The following is a 12,919-nucleotide window of genomic DNA, read 5'->3' as shown; positions in this document are numbered from 1 at the left end:
CCAGCCAGATCAGCCGAATCAACCCTGGCGATCAATGGGGTGACAGATGTCGCAGCCAGATCGCCCTCACATCCAGAACACAGCTCCCGCCGCAGCGCTATATAAGGCTCACGACACCGACCGCCCTCACCTCACGGCGATGTCGCCGAGGCTGAAAATTCAGTGATGCACGCCGTGGAACCACCCCTCTGTAAGGCCGAAACGTTTCGGGATAAAATAATTCAAAATCTTTAACTTTTTTTCCGTTACATTTTCCTCCCAGAAGCCTTTGCGAAATATGCAGAGTAATGGCTTCCTATTGGCGGCTGCCCCGCTTGTCACCGCCTCGTAGCGCTGAGGCTGGGGGCGGGGCGGTGGAGGCTGTGGCTGCTGGCGGGGCAGGGGGGTGCGCGCCGGCCTCCGGCTCGGCTCGGCTCGGCTCGGCTCGGCTCGGCTCGGCTCGGCTCGGCTCGGCTCGGCTCGGCTCGGCTCGGCTACTCTCCTCACGGGGTGGCAGCCAGCTGCGGGCCGGTGGCGCCCCGCGGCTTGCGGAGGTCTGCGGCGGGAAGCACTGCTGCCTCGCTAGTTAATAGCCGTGTATGTTCGCTTGTTTTTATTATTCTTTTTTAATCCTCTGTGTGAATACTGTGGGTTTCTGTGATTTCTGTTTTCCCATCGCCACCCTGGTGTCCTCTGGCTCGCTTGGCTCTCGTGGTCTGGGGGGCAGCAGAGGGGCTGTGCTGGGTCCAGGCTGGCGTTGGGGTGTCTGATCAGCAATAACCTCCCTGGTCATGGCCTGCTCGCCCTGGACTTAACGAGTGCTTGTACAAGAAGTGCGTACTCCAGCATTTCTCATCTCTTATGTGAGAGCTTGCTCTGTTCTGCTCTTTGCCTCCAAGCAATCCCCCCACTGCCAACTATCAGCATGATGGCTTCCCATTTAATAACATGAACCGCTCTTCATCTCATGTCTACGAAGAACTTGTCACGAATGGAAGGGGTTAGAGTTGATGGCTTGGGAGGCTACTACCTGTCATATGTTGAGTAGGGGACTTTCCCCCCAAGTTGGTGTTACATGATGCAGGGTAGAAAAGAGCAGCCGCTGTTGGGCTGAGGGCTGCTGAATGCAAGCAGTGAAAACTGGGTCCTGGAATCTTGGATCTGCAAGGACATGCCAGGCACAGCTGGTCTCCTGACCCTCTTCACCAATGTTCTTCTGGTCTGTGTGGCTAGCATGGGAGTGATGACTGCTTTCACAGATATTTATGTTCCCTCTTTCCCCCTGTTAGCCCAGGCGGCCTTCATGAATCACAACAAGGGAGTAAATTCAGATCCTTTTTTCCCAAAGTCCCTTTTGCTGTTGAGATACCAGGCTGCAGGGAATGGCCGGCAACCTGCCTATGATTGCTGCTACTGGATGCAAATTGCCATTTTCCCTCCTTTACTTCTGGTGAGAAGAGCAGGGAAGGGGGAAGCTCTTTGCCCATCCCTAGGGTGCTTTCTTTCCATCAGATTTCAGTTCACAGGTTGGACTTTCTCTTCCAACATTGCATGGCAGGCTCAGCCTCAGGAACCAGAACACTACAGCTTGCTTCAAAGCTTGTTGATCCCCCTGTAGTTACAAGACAAGCATCCACCATGTCTTTACCTTCTGTTTGCCTTTGCTGCATTGATGTGAACTTGGCAACAGTGACTTGCTTACCTTCTGTGACATGTCAGCTGGCCTGCTAGGAGCATGTCTTAGGAAGATACACTGAAGAAAAGTAACTCTTCTGTTTCTTTAGTTTTTTAAACTTCAAGTTAAAAATCACCTTTGGCTTATTTTTCTTCTTCTGTGAATTTAGCTGTATTACAAGCAACTCCTATTGCATTCTGTTCTTTCACGTAGTTCACACTGATACTTTTCTTTAGTCTTTTTTTCTGTTTCTCATGCACTGTTATATTTATTAGCAGTATAGATACTACTCAGCAGTGTTTGAGTTCCTGGTGACTTACCTAAGAAGAAATGGAGGCCCCTAAGGAGGCATGAAGGGCCAAATAGCCTGGCTCATTTGAATTCCCATGGTCAGATGCAGGCTCGTATTTTGTGTTCTGTTTTCGTGCTTGTTGGCTAACAAGCAGATCGCTTGCCTCGTGTGTGCTCAAGGTCTTTCAAAGGTCGCTTTTTCCCTCACTTATGAAGGAATTCTTGCAACATTGGAAACTGGAGATTACTGTTCGCATGCCAACAGCCTCTTTTCCAGGATTACTTGAACTGTGGATTGGAGTGACAAGAAATCTCCCTGCAGAGGGAAAACAGCTCTCAGTTGCAGCAAGGAGTTGCTATTACGGAGTTCTGCATATGAAATGCCAGTATGATGACATTTGATGCTCCCTTGGCTTACAGCTCTACAGTGGAATCCAATTCCTGCTGAGACCTAAACACTAGCCTATTCAAAAAATAACAATTAATAGCCTCGTTTATGAAGCCATTCAAGAACTAAAATGCTGCTTGCAAAGCATAGTGTATTTGATCAACTGAAAAGTCTATACAGTTTTGCTTAGCAACAGGGTTTATTAATAGAAAGAAATGTGACCAGTGGAAGGATAAGTAATGCAACAGTCTGAATCTTTGTATTTTAATCTGGATTATTACAGAAGAAACTGGTCATTCTTTTGAAGTTTCTACTGATTCCGGATCACATACTTACCCTGGATCACCACAGCTAGAAAGAGAAATGAGAGGCTTTGAAAATACATTCTCATACTTCACCTAAGTATGCGTAGAATTAATGTTTACTTTTGGCATTCTTTGATAGGACTGCCACATTTGAAAAACCTGTCTACTGCCTCTTCTCCCCTTTGGTTGAAACTTGGCTTTCAGTGGTGATTGAGTAACTTTAGTGCTAAAACTTATATTTTCTAAAAGTTTTAAGGATTTCCTTAGTGGTGACTTTATTTTTTTCTGTTATCTCCTACTTAGCAACTTGATGCTTACTTTTCCTGAATTGCAGGGGAATGAAAAGACTATGAAATACTGTGACTTGACTGTGCAGCAGTAAAACCAAATCAGTTTAGACTGAAACTTTACTGAAGTGTTTTGTCAAAAGTTAACTTACATTTTTGTCATGTGAGTGACCTGTGAAGCATTATTCCAGCTGCCATCAGATTTTTGTATCATTATTAACTTATTATCTTTTATAACTATTTTAGGTAACGGAAGTTTGAAGTCATGGCTGGAAAACTGAAACTTTACTACTTTGATGGAAGAGGCAAGATGGAGTCAATTCGCTGGTTGTTAGCTGCAGCTGGGGTCGAGGTTTGTTTTAGTGTTTTTAACTTTAAGCTGCACATTGGTAAGCTTGTCTTTGAGGCAGACCACAGGTTGTTAACCAAAAAAGAAAGGGCATCCCAAGACACAATAGTAAATGAGTATTGGCTATTCAGTATAATTAAACACTCTTACTTTAGGCACACAAAAGTATGGCTTCAAGTTACATGTCTTCTGAGCATTGACACTGTAAACCAGTTTCTTGCTTAATGGAAGAATGAGTAACGCTTAATTAAGCATTTAATTACTGAGCCAGAGCTATTGAGCTGGATGATGGATGTGTTCCTGGCATAACAATATTATCTGTGCCAAGTAAAACAGCAACAAATTTGCTTTCTCTAGTCTTTCTGTTTTCAGTTGGATGCTCACACACAGATTTTTATTTTATTTTTCACTCCACTCGCTGCATCCTCCACAATAAGCTATAGCACAAAATATGTTTTGTCTTACTTACATCATTTAGATGAGGCTTAACAGGGTGAAGTGAGCAAACTGACCTACATGTGTAGGGAAATCAGAAATCTCAGAGCAGGAAGAAAAATACTTGGGTGAACCAGAGAAGCAAGATACCACTTTAAAATAATTTTTTTAAATGGGATATAATTTACTTACTCATTTGCTATCTATTTTGGTGATAAACTGATAATTCAGGACTAGTAGTTGCTCCGAGTGTCCTCTTTTATACAGTAAGCTGTTACACTTCATATGGTTACCCCTGTACTGAGACAAGGAACCCGAGTTTTTCTAAAAGACCACTAGTCTTTATTTGAAGGCCTTACACAACTGGCTGCTTCCCTGCATTGTTTGTTCCTATGTTTTAATTCCCTCTCTCTTTTTTTAAATTTAAGAAAACCCTGTTGACAGGTACCAGTTATTACATTTTTCCTTGGGGTATTCTTTTCCCAGCTTTTCATCAGCAGAAACCTGGGTTCTGAATTTTAGACTCTGTGATCACACTTACTATGGTTGATCATTGGCACTGTATTAGTATGCCTAACCTTCTGGGGTTTCCCTAGTATAGCAAGTCTTAATGGTTAACATAAGTTGCACAGATATTCTGAGAGAGGTTGACTGAGGAAGGATCCTTGGGAGTCCATAGCTAGGCATCTAGGGATTGGTAAGCTCAATCATAAGACCAAGGCTCCATGGTCTACATTGACTATAGACGTGTATGGCACATACAAACATGTACATGTACACATCTAACTTTGGTGTCTTAATCTTGAACTGAATTCCTATGTAAGTAGGACTGATTGGACCAGCCATCCTCAACCATATTGAATATAACTACATCATTCCAATCACAGGCAATTCTGTATAATTTTGTTTCTCATCTAGTGAATAATTCATCTTTAGCTGTCCTAAACATGCTTCTGTACTAAACTTCTTGCTGGGCATAATACTTTTACATTACTTTGTAAAAACTTTGTTTTAACTTTCTAAGAATTTGTTCCTGTTTAGCTCCCAAATCGAAATATCCCACAGCAGAGGTTTTTTTTCCACATACCAGAAAGCATTTTAAGGACAGCCTAGTCTGTGTTGTTGACTGTGTCACATTAAATTGCCTATTCAATAGCAAACAAACCATCCTCACTCCACTTCTTATTGCCTGTTTTTCTGCTAGGGTTGCCTTTAGCAGCATTTGTCAAATAAGACAGTCCAAGAGGTTTTGCCAGTGCTTCTGCCCTTGGTATTTTGTCCCTTAGAGCCATATCTGGAATGGAAGGAACCATGATGTATAGTCTCTTCCTTTTATGACGCTTAAAAAGTTTCTCTGTTCTAGAAATGTGAAAAGACGCTCATTTCTTCTTCTTCCTCATTCTCTTTTGTCAGTTTGAAGAAGAGTTTTTGGAAACCCGAGAGCAGTATGAAAAGCTCTTGCAAGGTGGGTCCACATGAAACCTCAAGGAAAGTGTGAGCAGACTTTATTTAGTCTCAGAGAAGATGGGTGAAGAGAAGCCTTTGAAGACTGTGTGGGGCTTTCTTTCCACACAGCAGAGAGGGGAGTAAAACTGAGAGCTGTGAACAGCTGCAGAGGCTGATTTTTTTTTTCCCCCATATGTGGACAGATGCAATTGAAAATTGAACGTCTTTCCAACCTGGTTGTTCTGTTCTCCGTTTGTCTACGTGTCCCACCTGGTCCCACAAACTTACCCTGGGCTTCAGTAATGTGCAAAAACGTATTCTAAAACTTCCTTGAATGTCCTGATTTAGCTTCAGATACTGGTTAAAAGAGATAAATTTGGGAATCTGACATTTTCTTCAACTGTGTTTTAAATAATGGAACAGATTTTTTAAAATGTATTTAGAATTAGACACTTTTTACTCAGTTGATATGTTTAGTGTGATTGTCTCCACTGTATTTCATTTCAGCATAAAAGCTGCTGTGCACAGTCCTGACTGCAACTTCAGTGAATTTTTTTTAAAGCAAGGATGTTAATCCACAGTAACTGTGTTCTGCAGTTTAATTTGTCTGCACCACTGTAATTTATTGTTTGCATGGAAGAACTCCAGTTTAATAGAATGACTACCCACAGCAAGCTCACCATGAACGTAATGATCTTCTGAAGACAGCAAGAGATCTGATGTGTAGTTACTAGATCCAGTAGAATAATGTGTGTCTTTCCCTTTAGGTGGATCACTGCTGTTTCAGCAGGTGCCCATGGTGGAGATCGATGGGATGAAGATGGTGCAGACTAGAGCCATCCTCAGCTACATAGCAGCAAAGTACAACCTCTACGGGAAGGACCTGAAGGAGAGAGCCCTGTACTGTAACAGTGCTACTCTTCTTGAATTTATTATAGTAGCTCCGATACATCTAGAATTAATTGCATACTTGCACACCCAGAGAATCACCTGTGTGCCTCAGTGACACACAATTTGCAGTGAGCCTGACAGGCCACAGTTAGATGCAAGCCAACTGATTTGTTCTAATTAGATTATTTTTATGTTAAAATATTTGAGGCAGGGGTTTATTGTGCTTTAGTAAAATATTAATACAGCTTGACACAGGTATTCGAGAGGTGACTGGCGTGTAAATGTTGAACTACTTTTGTAAACAGAAAACTTTTTGGAAAGCAATGGTTAGTTTTTAACTTTTGGCTGCAAAATAAGATCTGTCATTGATGTTATCTGTGATTGCATGATGTTCCACAGCATTGTAAAAAGTGCATGGTTTAGGAGTTGGGGAAAGAACAGCTAAAAGCTGTTGAATAACTTCTGGTTTCATGTGAAATTAAATCCAGGTCTTGATGTTGTGTCTGTGTGAAGGAAAAAAAATGTGATCGGGCTATCTCAGTATGGAGCCTTTAAATGTCCATTTCCTATTGTTTTTCAACAGAACGAAAACTAAAGGTCAACTAGTAAAGCATCTAACTTCAATACTTTACAATAAGCTGCCATTAAATGGTGGAAATGGTTGGAAGAATTGGCTGAAGCAGGTTCAGGGAAGTAACAAAAAGAATGAATATTCGGACAGGAGCCTCAGTCATAGCTTATCAGCTTCTTTGTGTTGTTAATAAGCCATCACTTCCTGTAGCTTGCATTCCTTGCATACCTCTTCCTTCAAACAGAATTCTCTTCCATCGAGTTTTAGATTTAGCCTGGAGCCTATTCCTGCTGTTTACCTGCAAATATAAATTAAGTATATTTGTTGATTTGTTCTTGAGCAGGGGAAGGGAGCATCAGTGTTTCGAGGAAGGCTTGCTGTGATTAGCTCCAGGTTTAAGTACTTTGGATAGCTGGTCTTGTGCAGTGTGGAAGTGCAGTTTTGGAAGACCAGACAGATGCAGGCGAGAAGCTGGCATACATTAAGGCTTGCAGGAATATCTGATAGCTTCTTATTGCACATAACATGTTTAATCCTTACAGAGGCTTTTTCGAGAAGCTGTTGCCTGACAACAAAAAACTGCGGTTAGTCTTATTACACGGGAGGAACTCAAATCTCTTATGACATGGGCTGGTTAGAAGACTTTGTTAGACTATTTTATCAGATATTTTATTCTTATTCCTGAGGACTTAATTTAAATTTGAGTCTTGTCTACAGTACAAAACCTGCTGTCAGAGCTCTGGAAAAATGGATAAAAGGGATGATCTGAAGAACTGCTGTACTAATAATTTAGCTAGATGCGGAACCTCGTCCGCTTCAGGTTTCCAACCCCATTATTAATCTGTTTGGCACCACTTGGACTTTGGATGAAACACTGAAGGTGGGATACATCCAGGTGCCTAAGCCAGTTGGGGATGACTTCTTGTAGTGCTGTGTGTTTCTTTGGTGATTCTGAAGTGATCTGTAACACCAAAGTTAAACTTGTTTAACCTCTGTACAATCCTGTTTAGTCCTGCACAGTTGTTATCCCACAAGTGTGAGGTCGTTTACCCGGTGTGCGAGACACCAATATACACACAGGGCAGAGGTGTTTTATTTCATGTCTGCGCAGAGATGGGTGCTAGGTGGTAGCTCCACAAAGCTAGCACAAAGTGCAGTCATGCAGGTACAGTATTTATACAGTCTAGTTATGCATATGCATAAGTAATTACACAAAGCAGTTTTCTGTTGGTCTACGTTTCTCTTATTTCAACTTAAAGCTACAGTGCTACTTTAATATTCTGCACATGCTCAAAGGTGAGGGGTCTCTGCTTGGGCCGGGGTCTCCAGCTCGAGAGGTGTGACTTTTAGTATTATAATGAGGATAGTTCATGTGAGGGTGCTTCTTATCACACTTCTACTAGTTGTTTCAGATGGTTCCCAAAACATTTTAATTAGCTTACGTATTCTTCAGGATGTGCTTCTCTCCCAAGGACAGTAATTCTTGTTTAGATGTTCCGCTTTCCAGCCTGAATCCCCCCTATCAGCTTTACATAAGCCTTGGCCTTCCACCAGCTCCTATTAGACTACACTGTTAGACTACATGATGAGGCAAGTAAAGTGCCACCAATGCTACAGATATGAGTGAGACTCAGACTGTGACATGTTTTGTTTAACTGCAAAAATAATTTTCATGACGGGGGTGGAAAATTCAACTTCTAGTATCACAACACAAATCTAAGAAAACTCTGCTTATGAAGGTGCCTTCTTATTTAAGGTTTTTGTTTGCTTTGATTTTAAGGATTGATATGTATGTTGGAGGAACCGATGATCTTATGAGCTTCATTTTGATGTTCCCATTCTTATCGGCTGAGGATAAAGAGAAACAACGTGCTGTTATAGTTCAAAAGGCGACAAGCAGGTATTTCCCAGCGTATGAAAAGGTATGTAGGAGGACCATCTCATTCCATTGTTCTGGGAGGATAACAATGGGAACACTGGGTATTTTACCAAAAGCAGAAGAAACAGAAAGGTGTCAGCGTAGTACGTTAAACCAGAACATCATACTGTCTGCAGGCTGGAGAGATGGGAGGGTGGTCAGAGAGACAAGTTGGGGTGGGTTAAATGCAGAAATTCCTAAGTGAGATTTCATGGTCTGAGCAGCACCAATATTCAGACTGAAGCGTCCAAGTATCCCCTTTGGCTCAAAACTGTTACAATCCAATGAATGTGTAAACATAGCTATGTACAGTTAAAAGAGCAACTTCCTTTTTTTTAGGAGAAATGAAACCGTGTAACTTGCATTGCAAAGGCAATGCCGTTTTAGAATAGCTAATTGTCAGCTTTGTTTAACATTTCAGATACATCTACATGCTTTTTTAACCACAGTTATACACAACTGTCACTGCTGTCTTCTAGTCTGAGTGGTCTGCTGCTTCAGCCATACTGGAATCTTGGTGTTTCTCTAACTGATCCTTTGAGAGATAGGACCCAAGAGGTGCTCTCAATGGACATTAATACACACAGACAGGATGACCTGGCAGAAATAGCTGCTTTGCTTTTTAAAGACTAAAAGGAAGACAGTTTCCCAGTTCAATACCAGCTCTCCTATAGATGGCTGCCAGAGTTCATTCTGCCCTAGATGCAACTTGTTGCATCCTAGCCTCAATGCTTTAGGCTGATCACCTCTCTTTTACATTCTCTATTTTCCCACTGAAGCTGTAACTACATACAGAAAAATTCCAGATTTATTAGGCTGGAAGGGAGTGAATACCAAGGAGGTATCTAACACTGTAGTCCAGTACGTGGGGTTACCTAGGGCTATAGGAAGGAAGGATGGGTAAGAGAAACCCTGGGATTCTAGATTGCTGCTCTGAGGAGTGCTCATAGATATCCCGTAAAATGCTCAGTGACTGCAGGCACTGGGCCCACATCCCCCACACTAGTAGTATCCCTAGTTGCATGGGAGAGAAAGGTGAAAAGAAGAGGAGGCAGTAAGTATTCTCAAAGAAGGTGTGCCTGTGCATTTTGAAAACATCAACTCCAGCTGGCTATCCACATCTGAATGTTTTCATTTATGACACTTCTAGGTTTTGAAAGACCATGGGCATGACTTCCTTGTTGGCAACAGTTTTAGCTGGGCAGATGTTCATCTTCTTGAAGCCATTTTAATGGTAGAAGAGAAGAAGTCAGATGTGCTCTCAGGCTTTCCTCAGTTACAGGTACCTTACACTAACAGTACACTCATATGGCTGGAAATGTGATAAATGATATGTCAGTCTGTTGTGTGTAGATAATTCCGCAAAACAAGAGTATTTGTCACTCCTCTTTCATTGTAGTCTTGCTCTTCTTGCTTTAGGAAGAACATCATAATATGTTACATCTAGAGAATCTATTGTTTTCTGTAGTAATCCCTGTACAGATCTGAAGAAATCCACCCTCCCTCTTTTTCCCCTCCTCTCACCAGTTCTGTGATACCTTTAAGCAGAAGATATTTTCTGGATCACAAGAAGTGATTTGAGTAAATTACACATCTGAAACCACAGATAACTGCTTCCACTTTATCCCATATCCCATCCACAAGACAGAGAGCTGTTTTATTACTGTTTAAAATAACAAAGGTTGTGGTGAGGGGGAGTAAAAATCATCCATGGCTAAAACTATATTTCTTGTCTTGCCTCCACATACAACTTGTTAAAAGATGTTACACAAATCAGTAAAATTGTTTTTTCTTGTTACTTTCTGTTCTTTAAATACCATGTACTTACTGTTTACCTTTTAGGCATTTAAAGCAAGGATAAGCAGCATCCCCACAATCAAGAAATTTCTGGAGCCAGGGAGCCAGAGAAAACCTGTTCCTGATGATAAATACGTGGAGACTGTGAGGAGAGTTCTCTGCATGTATTACGATGTAAAAGCGAATTAATGTGCCTGGCTAAAACAACAGCTGTGCTTGGTTTAAGAGAACTATCAGATTGCACATGTACAATTATACTGCAGGGAGAAGGTGAAGGGGTGTTCAAAAGGAGTTCCAATGGACAGTATCTCATGTTCTCTCATACAAAATACAGTAGGCAGGTATCTTTTGTAACACTTCACTACTAGCCTATTTTTTTCCTTCATTCTTCTTGAGATTTTTCTGGTAATTTTGAACAAGTGAAATGGCAGCAAGCATGCTGTCTTCCTGGAGACTTTTTGGAAGAGTGAAAAAGAAAGAAATGTGATTGCTGACTGACAGCTTCAGCATGTTCTGCTACTTCTGAGGACTTTCTTCTGAGACCCGAATCAGATTTTTGTATGATGATTGCTTCCAATTTAGGCCTTTTGTTGTTTTTAATATCACTGTAGGCAAATGAAACAAGTGGCTTTTAAAGAAAGTGGGAGGGAGGTGTTTCTCTTGCCAGTTCTATTGGACATCAGTGACTTGTCTGAAATGTCAGCGTTGTATAACTAAGCTGCGCTTTTCTTTTATTACTGAATTAGGAAACAAATTGACTGCCAAATGGCATTTTTGTGTAACTGTTGTATCTAGAGGGATCTGTTCTAATCAAATAAACTTTTTATGTGGTCATGTTGTCATGTTGTGTCATGAATGAAAGTTGGGCCTTGCAAACTTCGTTTTTACTTTTCTTGGAGGATAAATTCTTTATACTTGATATCAAGGGGATCCTTGTTAATTTATATGCCTCATGCAAAGGCATTTATAAACCAGAGAAGGGAGATGTGAAGGAGAGGTAGTAAACCATCACACAAACCTGGTATAGTTGCTATCTAAGGTCTAATACCTGCCAAACTCAAAATGTTAATTCTTTTCCTCTCTCTCTCTCTTTTTTTTTTTTTTTTTAATCTATGGTTTCAGCAGATGACTTGCGAAAGGAATTTCAAACGTTTTTAATCACTTTGATAAATGGCACTTATGCTTTGAAAAGCTGCTCTGTAGGATGCTATCTTGGGGTTTCATATCTGTTATTTATAGTTCTATATTAATGATATAGTTTACAAGAAAAGACTTGTGCTCAATCCCTGATGGCATTGTTTAATTCCTGTGTTAGCTATGGGTTGAGAAATAAGATGCTGCTTGACCTTGGAATGCAGTGAATACGCTCGCCTGATAGTTGATGAATGAGTTGCCCACTTGAGAGCTCATCAAGCTCCCCAGCTCCAGCACAACTGAAGTTCTCAGCACTACGAATACCTTTCCCTCATTGCCAGGAATACAAGGTTTATGTTGACCTCCACAGGCTTATCTGTCTCCTGCCTTCCTAATGTCAATTGCAATTACAGTTTAGTCCTTGGTTTAATCTCAGATTGGTTTAATAAGAAAGTTTGGAAAACCCTGTAGTTGTTGATCTGAATTCCTTTGCTGAGTGAACTTTTTCTCCAGAATACGAGGAAGGTTGTGGTGTAATGCTGTTCAAACAAATGTTCCACAAGCAAAGATGCGGAAGATACAGGAGGTGACTGTCTGCCAGTAGTTGTCAGTGATAAGCCTAATAGCCAATGGTCATGCCTTTTAGTAAATAGGGTGGCACAGTAGCAATGAATGTGAACAGAAGAACAGTTGATACTGAAACTTTGTCATCAAGACTGTATGTGTTTGAGGACAGGGTTACTTCAGCCTAGCTCAAGAGTGGTTGTGTGGACTGAATGCCTCTACTGAAACTTTGTCATCAAGACTGTATGTGTTTGAGGACAGGGTTACTTCAGCCTAGCTCAAGAGTGGTTGTGTGGACTGAATGCCCCTTAGACTGCATTAGGTGCACTCTCGGAGCACGTCTTTCAGTTTGATTTCATCCAGAAAGAATCCAGTTTGTACACTCCAAGATCACACTGTGATGGGAGCCAAAGCACAGTTAAAAAACTCATTTTAAAAACCCACTCCTGTTCCAGACCACTAGTGTAGACATACCCTATAATGCTCTGGGTCTGGCCCAGCTGATGGGTTATTTCCTGATATTTCAGTAAATCGTTGATGAGAACTTGTATTCTGTTTGGTTATTTTGTATTTATCTTCTTGATTTGGTTTGAGATGAAGACACCTAAATGTGTTTATATATGAGATAGTGTGTAGTTCTCCATATAACATCTACAGCCATCTTTGCTTACGCTATCATCACAGGGCTACATGGACACAGTGTTGTGGGTTAACCCCATCTAAGGGTGTAGCATTTCTTATGTGGACATTCCCAGACAGGTTTGTCAGTTTAGTTTCTAGCCTGGGCAGAGTGACAGGTCTATAGACTGTTATCGTGATCTTCCTAATTCTGGGCAAACTAGGGAGGAAATCAGCTTAGATCTAAGTCTTTTGTAAAAGATGCCCATAC

At 41.3% G+C, this 12,919-nt stretch overlaps 1 protein-coding gene across 1 annotated transcript; it reads left to right on the top strand.

Moving 5' to 3' along the window:
• The first annotated feature begins 426 nt into the window (after positions 1-426).
• Positions 427-11,156, top strand: LOC140648826 (glutathione S-transferase 3-like). Its single transcript, XM_072855163.1, has 7 exons — positions 427-576; positions 3,172-3,277; positions 5,123-5,174; positions 5,923-6,055; positions 8,398-8,539; positions 9,686-9,817; positions 10,378-11,156. Exons 2-7 carry the CDS (start codon positions 3,191-3,193, stop codon positions 10,519-10,521), a joined length of 690 nt encoding a protein of 229 aa, XP_072711264.1. The 5' UTR covers positions 427-576; positions 3,172-3,190; the 3' UTR covers positions 10,522-11,156.
• Positions 11,157-12,919: the final 1,763 nt, after the last annotated feature.

Source organism: Ciconia boyciana, chromosome 3 (genome assembly GCF_034638445.1).
Source record: "Ciconia boyciana chromosome 3, ASM3463844v1, whole genome shotgun sequence".
Lineage (NCBI taxonomy): Eukaryota > Metazoa > Chordata > Aves > Ciconiiformes > Ciconiidae > Ciconia > Ciconia boyciana.
Note: the sequence above shows the minus strand (reverse complement) of the source record. Positions and strands in the feature narration are given on the sequence as shown.

Coding starts and splice junctions, on each gene's coding strand:
- LOC140648826 (XM_072855163.1), top strand. CDS start 3,191: ATGGCTGGAAAACTGAAACTTTACTACTTTGATGGAAGAGGCAAGATG. Junction 5,175..5,922: donor GTATGAAAAGCTCTTGCAAG/GTGGGTCCACAT, acceptor CTTTCCCTTTAG/GTGGATCACTGCTGTTTCAG. Junction 9,818..10,377: donor CAGGCTTTCCTCAGTTACAG/GTACCTTACACT, acceptor TTTACCTTTTAG/GCATTTAAAGCAAGGATAAG.